At 47.1% G+C, this 8,585-nt stretch overlaps 1 protein-coding gene across 1 annotated transcript; it reads right to left on the bottom strand.

Moving 5' to 3' along the window:
• Positions 1-206: 206 nt before the first annotated feature.
• On the bottom strand, positions 207-2,682 carry DRD1 (dopamine receptor D1). Its single transcript, XM_003781926.3, has one exon. It carries the CDS (start codon positions 2,254-2,256, stop codon positions 916-918), a length of 1,341 nt encoding a protein of 446 aa, XP_003781974.1. The 5' UTR covers positions 2,257-2,682; the 3' UTR covers positions 207-915.
• Positions 2,683-8,585: the final 5,903 nt, after the last annotated feature.

The following is an 8,585-nucleotide window of genomic DNA, read 5'->3' as shown; positions in this document are numbered from 1 at the left end:
TTTTATTTAAGCTATTTACAGAATGGCAAATTCCCCTGGGAAAGTCTTTGCCATTTAAAAATTTTTGAACACCATGGTGACTAACCTTTTTAAAACTTTTCAAAATCTTTTTATGAAAAAAAAGCATTCACAGAATTCATCTGTTCTCACCATGTTTTTATTTGTATCAGTGAATTTTAAGGAATAGTCTTTGCTATCTTTCTAGCAGTTATACACAAGCACTTGTTAGGATTTCACAGAGTCTGTGTGTTTATTTCATTGGCTTGTATAGTGCTAGTTTAAAGGGCAAAACTGTGGTTGTAAGCTCTCAGGTAACTTGTTAGTTTATCTTATTAAATATGATAAATATATATTTATTATAATAAATTATAAATATCCATATGATACAATAAATAAATAAAACCAAAGCATCTCACAACTCTGAAAAAAAATCCCATTGCTACTATAAGCCTCAATTATTTTTTAGAAATAATTTATGAAGGCATGCACCTACCTTTACAATCTGAAAACTTTTCTTGGAACACTGTTAGCACCTGTTTGTACACAGCAAACTCAACCCTTCTGATTTCTTTCCTGGAAAAGGTTTGATTTTTCAAGTGAAGCTGTTCATTGCTGATTCTTTGCCCTATTTTTTAAATCTTAAGATAAAAATAAATTTCTAAAAACAATTTGGGAGCCAAAGACATGTCCCTTGTAGCTTCCCACGTTTGCAGTGTCCCTGTTTGCTTGACTATCAACAACACAGAAAATACACTAGAATGTATTTGAAAATATAGTTTGTTATGTGTTGAAAAGCAGCAGAAGGCTCTCCTGACACCCCAGAGTCTCACCAAACCTTAATTTCTTAACAGCAAGCCCCAGAGAAAGCTCCTGGAGCTTTCAGGATGAGCATGTGTGGTGGATTCATCCAGGAGCTCAGGTTGGGTGCTGTCCATTTTGTGTGATGGGTTGGATTTTCTCTAGAGAGACGTCAGTGTCATAGTCCAATATGACTGACAGGGCTGGGGACAGCTTCTCCAAGGGTTTGGCTATTCCGCCTGCCTCCTCCTTTTTCAGGTCCTCGGAGGAGCCCACAGCATGTGGGATCAGGTAAACCAGATTGCACTCCTTGGAGATGGAGCCTCGTGGCTCGTGATGGCTGGAAAACACCACGGCTCCATTGTTATTGATGCTAACTGTCTCTATGGCATTATTCGTAGTAGGGCAAAGTCTGTAGCATCCTAAGAGGGTTGAAAATGCCTTCCGAAAATCAGCATTGAAAGCATAAATGATGGGGTTCAAGGAGGAATTAGCCCACCCAAACCACACAAACACATCAAAGGTGATGGAGTCGATGCAGAAAGGCTGGGTCTCCCCAGACCCACAGAAGGGCAGAATGCAGTTCAAGATGAAGAAAGGCAGCCAGCAGCATACAAACACCCCCATGATCACCGACAGAGTCTTCAGAACTTTAGTCTCTCTCTTGAAGGACATCTTAAAAGAGCTTTCAGGTTGAGAACATTCGACAGGTTTTCCATTACCGGTGGTGGTCTGGCAATTCTTGGCATGGACTGCCGCCCTCTCCAAGGCAGAGATGCGCCGTATTTGTTTCTGGGCGATCCTGTAGATCCTGGTGTAGGTGACAAGCATGATGGCCACAGGGATGTAAAAGCTTATTAGGGAGGATGAAATGGCATATGTCCTGCTCAGGCTGGAATCACAGTTGTCTATGGTCTCATCCAGGGATGTGGCATTCCCATCAGAAAGGCTGGTGGGTTTTGCCTTGTGCCAGCTAAGCTGCACTGGGATGAAAGAGATAAGGACAGACAAGGTCCACGCCACGCTGATCAGGATGAAGGCTGCCTTGGGGGTCATCTTTCTCTCATAACGGAAGGGGCTGGAGATAGCCCAGTACCTGTCCATGCTGATCACACAGAGGTTGAGGATGGATGCAGTAGAACACATGATGTCAAAGGCCACCCAGATGTTACAGAAGGACCCAAACGGCCAGAAGCCAGCAATCTCAGCCACTGCTTTCCAGGGCATGACCAAGACAGCCACTAAGAGATCCGACACAGCCAAGGAGATAACAAAGAAGTTGGTCACCTTGGAACGCAGGTGTCGGAACCTAATAACAGCAGCACAGACCAGTGTGTTCCCCAGGAGGGTGGACAGGATGAGCAGGGACAAAAAGCAGGCAGTGAGGATGCGGAAGGAGAAGTCCCTCTTCACCACCAGCCCCGCCCGGTCCATGGTGGAGGTATTCCCAGTCCTCATCTTCCAGGGCTCTGACGGTCCTCAAGTTCAAAGTAGGGATTAGGGGTCAGTCGGACTGACAGGAGTCCTCCCTAACCAGGCAGCCCCTTGCACAGAGGACTTGCTCCCCTGGGTGGAGGACCTCACCAACATTCCATGACCTGCGCAGCAGCTGCAGCAGGAGCCTCCTGTTGGCAGTCCAAGTCAGTCCTGCAGAAGCTCCCTCCTGCTTTCTACAACTGTCTTCTGACTCCCTTGCTCCAGGTCACTGTCATGGGTGCCAGCTGGCCCTGAATTCCCCAGAGAAAACATTGGCTTTTTAGCATATTCTAAGCCATCAATACAGAGACTCCCAGGCCTCTCTGCCTTGCTAGTCAACTGCAATCACATTTCGGGGCTGTTGCTTCTCTGATGGTGACAGGGAATTCTCCCCTTTTGAGACGCAGCTGAAAATACATGACTCGCTCCTCCAAGCCCCTGGCTCCTCAGCAGCTCTCCAAAAGCCCTAAAAAGCAAAAAAGAAAAGCACAGGGTCGTTCGCGGATACTTGAGCAAATCTCATCGTTACTCATGTCAAGCCCAGCCGGATAATTCTCTGGACAAGCCCGTCTGGGCCACCTACCTTGCCTTGGGGTTGTTGCTCTCATAGCCCCTGGAGGTCGGAATGCGCAGCGGCTCAGTCTAGTTCAGGAGAAGCGCTCGCAGCAGGGGTTCGGCTCCCGACTGGCAAAAACCTCCCCAGCGGATTTGGGAAAAGGATCCCGGGCCAGTCCCCCAGAGGGGCGGCGCTGCCTGCCACCTCGAACTGCTAGAGATTGTTTAAAGCGGAGACCCGAGCAAAAGACTCCCAGGCGCTTGGGAGAGATCCCTCCCGGGAGTAGTCACTTCGGCAGCCTATTTCTTTGCGGCTTTTCTCCTAGAGCCGAGTGCCTGGGCACCCCAGGGGTGGCCTTAGGCCCTCAGGACAGAGCCCCGCGCCTCCCGACTGCCGCGTCCGCTACCTCTTGGGAGCCTGCGGGAACGCGAGACAGAGAGCGGAGCTGGCACAGGCGGGCGCACGGGCCCGCAGGATTCCCGTGGGGCACAGCCCACCCTGCCGCGTCTCCCCTCCCCTGCCCTGGGGGCGGGCCTCGCTTGACAGGTAGAGTTGCGCGGGAGACAGTCGCACGTGGTTCCCCCGATGGTGCTGCGAGCGCAGGGGGTGGGGGACTCCCAGGTAAGCGCCTTCCCTCCCTGGTTACCTCGCTGACCAGTGGACCTCTGGACAGCACGCGCAGGGCCCACGAGACAAAAACCCCGATCGTGGAACTCAAGTAAGCCTGAGTGGCCTATAAGCTAAGCTGGGTGCTAACATCCAGTGCCTCTTCACGTAACCCCCACCCTCACCCTGAGCCTGATCCCAAACCTGAAGCGAGCGGGGACCCTCTCCACTCTCCCACACACCACTAGCCACTAGAACAGCTGCCCCGCGTCTGACCCGCGCTGTCTCCAAGTACCTCCCAACTAGGGTGAGACGTGCCCCACGGGCGCCTGTACTCACCGCTCAGGATCAGGCGCTGTGCAGCGGCGCCCCAGGCCAGTGCCGGCCGCTGCGCCCGGAGGGCGCTCACTTGGCTCTCGGTCCCCGTGGCGGGCGCGTCCCGGGCTGCGGTGAGCCCCAGATTGCAGCCGGTGCCCCTCGCCTTAGAGGGCCCCACTCCAGAGCCACGCGCTCCGTGGACCCCGCGCGCCCTCTGCCGGCGGCCACGGCTTCCGGGGCCGGCTGTGCCCTCGCGCGGACTCAACCGTGCAGGCTCCGGGGTCAGCCAGCGACTTGCGCCGGTCTGGCTCTTCCCTGTTGGTGACTACCAGAACCTGGGAAAGGGGAGACGGAATCTTCCTTATTTGAGGTTCTCTGCTTAAAGTACCCTGAAAAACTGACATGGGTGAAAAATGCCTTTGGCTGGCATTGCATCCACTGAGTCAGTATTTCCTCCAGGGTGCCCCCTGCGCGCCAAGCACTGGGGCGAAAGGGTAAGTAAGGTGCAAGCCTTGCTCTCAAAGAGAATGGAGAGACCCGGAATTTAGCGAGCAGCCTGTGTGTCCCAGACGTACGCCTTATGTCGTTCACCCCTGAAAACAAACCTCACTCACAGGCCGGTTTATCTCCACTTGACCAGTGGGGAATATGAGGCTCAAAAAGGTGATGGGACCTGTGAGAAGTGACGCGGCTAATGAGAGCGCTGGTCGCTGCCTGACCACGCCCGCGAGTTCTTTTAACTTGCCACGTCCAGCACTGGAGTCCACAAACGAAATACAGTGATTATCTATGAGGCGAAATTACAGGGAAGAAGAGGCAGGAGAGTTTGGTGACGAAGACTCCCCCGGCCTCTCGCGGTTGCCCGCGGGTCAGACTTAATAGTAATTGTCCAGAAACGGAGACACCGCCTGCCTTCCTGTGCCTTAGAAACGTGGGAAGGAAATAGGCCCAGGGCTCCGAAGTCACACGGCCTGTCTTCCTGCCCCACCTTGCCACTGTGGGCTCCATGTGCCCTCTCTCCTCTCTGCGCTCGGTTTCTTCCTCTGCAAAACGGTGATGACATGGCAGGATTGTTACAAGTATTAGATGAGAAGATGTTTGCGGAGGGATTGGCACCAAACAGGACCTAGACAGCCCTCCCAGGGCAGGAACGCCTCTCCCCACCCCCGGAGTTCATTAAAAAGCCAATAGTCTACTCTGCATAAGAATCATTCATTACCACATCAGGAGCAAGAATTTTCTATGTAGAAACCCTGAACGTAAATAATAATTCCATCTAATTAGAAAGTACAAATTGCACCTTGGTTTTAGATGCAAGAAGCTTATTACCACCATATAGACCCCCTTGTGGCTGTGCTGACGGCTCTGTCTCCTCTCACTCGCTGTCGCACACACTGTCTCACAGACTGATGGTCAGAGATACAATTTTTGCCACGCACAGCCCCAAAGAACCACATTCCTGTAGACCCTTAAGCCATGTTTAATACAACACTTCCAGACCATCTTCCTTAAGGCAAACGTTCTCCCAGCTGCTTGACTTTCCTCATCTTTCTTTCTTTCCCTTTTGAACAGAGAAATGTTTCTGATTTAAGACAGGGTATGTTTCTGGTTTAAGACAATCTCGAGAGACTTAATATTTTAACTCCTCACATTCTGCCCTCCCCATCTGCAATTTTCCACTGCAGTTACCCAGAAATAAGCAAGGTAGGGGAAATGCAGCATTGACCTTGTGGGGTCCTTTTCTACAGGATAAAAGGCACGGGGATTGCAGTGGAGGAGGTTGGACTCCCTTGGGATATGAGGAGGAAAATTCTTCAGAGGCACTAGAGGAAGAAACCCTAAAAGAACACCCTAACGTCTCACTCCGAGATCAAGGTAGCAGAAACTGGAGGTGAGGATGAGGCCAAAATTTTGAATTTTGGGTAAAATTTCTTCCAATGATGCCTTTTGAAAAGTGCCCCCAATGCCTAGAACCAACATCAATGCCGACTGCTCTAGAAATCAAAACAAGGATGCCACCCACATCACAACACCTGGGTATCAGGTGGTATCACACTCAATGAGACACCAGTTCAGCATCAAGAGATATTTTGTATAAAATTTAAATATTAACCAAACCTTGTTAAAGGCAATGCCATTCATAATATTTCTTCATGTCCTCATTTCTCTCAAGCTCCGCAGCTACAAAAGATCAAAAATGAAACAAACAAAAAAAATCCCCACAAATCTTACCTTCCATGAAAAATCCTGTAAATTCTTCTCTTTAAATTATCTTGTATTGACTTCTGCCTTTTCTTTCAATTCATTTACCTGACAGATTCAAGTTCATATCAACATATAATTCTTTTGTAATAGTTGAGAGGTTTGTCTCACCCACAAGTAAATATCTTCCATTTTCAATTTCAGAACGTGGAATCTCCTTGTTACCCGTATGCTGTGATTTGAATGTGTCTATCAAAAACTTGTGTCTAAATTGAATTGCCATTGTTAATGGCATTTTGAGGTGAGACCTTTGAAAGGTGATTGGACCTTTGGGAGCTGTGCCCTTGGGAATGGAGTAATGCTGTTATCTTGCGAGTGGGTTAATTATTGTGGAGTAGGCTCCTGATAAAAGAATAAGTTGCTTCCCCACCCCCATATCCTGTCTCCTGCTATGTTACAACCCAGCAAGAAGACCCCCCACCAGACATGCCCCCTCACCTTTGACTTTCCAGCCTCCAGGACCATGAACCAAAACAACTTCTATTCTCTACAATTTACTCAGTTTGCAGCATTTTCTACATTAGCGAAAAATGGGCTGAGACCACATGGCATAGAAAAAAGGCCCAGAAACCAAATGAGCAGAGAGAAAATGCTCCTGAACAGGTGGAGAATGAGGGAAGAACTTGTGACTAACTAGGAAGGTAATTTTTTTCCTACCACCAAGAAAAGAAGAGAGTTAGGCCAATGATTCTATAACACTAAGACAGGCCCTTGAGATCTTTCAAACAGACTTAGGTCACTTTGAATATCCACTGCTGAGGAATAGGACAGAGTCAAGTGTAGCTTAAATCTCAGTATTTCACTTTTCACAGAGTGTAAATTTCAGGGGAACGTAGAGTTCGGCTAGAGGTTTGGAGTTTTCCCAATCTTTCTGTCTTGAAGCTAAGGTAAAACAAAGGCTTCCTTCTATAAAAACCTCCCCCACAAATGTCAAGAACACTAATATCAATGCAAGCAGGTATTAGCATTAGTTCATGCTGGGAATGTAAACCCAAACACAAAAGCGCCTTTGTTTCCCAAATTGGTACGTCTTTTAAACTCTACTGTGATTTATGCACGGCAAGGGGGGGGAGATTAAAATGATGCTTTTCAACAAATTTTTATTTGGAGTATAGAGAAGGCAATGAAAATAGAAGGCATTCTGTTGAAGGAGAGCTTAATCTCGTAAAAGAATAAATAAAACAACTGAACTATCAAGCATATCAAACGATACATTAAAGAGGCTTTAGAATTATTAAAGCCTACTTTAAAAGAGAGAAAACTTGACTGACCTCGACCAAGTAACCAGTCTGCTTGTTTCAAGCACTAAGTATAACGTCTCTGAAATTCTTAATCCCGTATAATACTTACCTCTCCTACGTTATTACACAATGTCAAGATCAATAGTTTTAAAATTTGAAAACTGACATATATCACTTTCTGTAGTGTTTAATAGGCAGTGTCATCAGCATAATATGTTTTTTACGGTTGCCTCTGTTCTTTGTTCCCTTTTTTTTCCTTTTCTTCTTTTTCTACCTTTTATAGGCTTAACGGAGTAAGTTTTTTTGTGGTTGTTGTTATTGTATTGTTTTTGAGACAGAGTCTCACTATGTCACCCTTGGTAGAATGCTATGGTGTCATAGCTCACAGCAACCTCAAACTCTTGGGCTTAAGCTATTCTCTTGCCTCAGCCTCCCAAGTAGCTGGGACTATAGGCACCCGCCACAACGCCCAGCTATTTTTTGGTCATAGTTGTTATTGCTGTTTAGCAGGCCTGGGCTCGAACTTGCCAGCACAAGTGTATGTGGCCGGTGCCCTAAGCACTGAGCTATGGGCACCGAGCCAACTGAGTAGTTTTTATCATTTCATTTTCTCTCCTTTTTCTGGCTTATTTTCTAAAATTATTTGTTATTTTCAAGGTTGCTTTAGTCTTTACATCATACTGCACATGTGTGCATATTATATATACTTTTCACAGTCTATCTTCAAGTGATATTATACTATTCCGTGTATAATTAGGAAAATTACAATAGCATTCCTCCATGTCTTCTTAAAAAGTTCTTTTAAAAAACTTTAACAAGAAGTAAGTATATTTGCCACGTACTATTTCTGGTGGTGTTCCGTGTATGTAGATCACTATTTCCATCTGGAAGGGGAAAGAGCTTTCTAATCTTTCTACCTTGAACATTTCTTGAAGCACAGATCTGCTGCTGGCTGATTCTTTCAGCATTTGTATCTCTAAAAAAGTCTTCATTTTGTCTTCATTGATTAACAGAGCTTTCCTTTTCCGATGTTAGCCTACTATCTTCTCACTCAGGCTGTTTCCAGCAAGATACCTGCTACTATCCTTATCTTTGTCCTTCTGCACATAGCACATCTTTTCTCCCCTCTGGTTGCTTTTAAGATGTTTTTCTTTATCTCTGGTTTTGACCAATTTAATTAAGATCTACCTTAGTGGCTTGGCACCTGTAGCTCAGCGGCTAGGGTGCCAGCCATATACACCGGGGCAGGCAAGTTCAAACCCGGCGCAGGCCTGCTAAACAACAATGACAACTGCAACAAAAAATAGCGGGCGTTGTGACGGGTGCCT

This window comes from Otolemur garnettii, unplaced genomic scaffold (genome assembly GCF_000181295.1).
Source record: "Otolemur garnettii isolate 467f Iridium unplaced genomic scaffold, OtoGar3 scaffold00003, whole genome shotgun sequence".
NCBI lineage: Eukaryota > Metazoa > Chordata > Mammalia > Primates > Galagidae > Otolemur > Otolemur garnettii.
The sequence above is the reverse complement of the archived record's forward strand: the minus strand, read 5'-3'. Positions and strand labels throughout refer to the sequence as shown.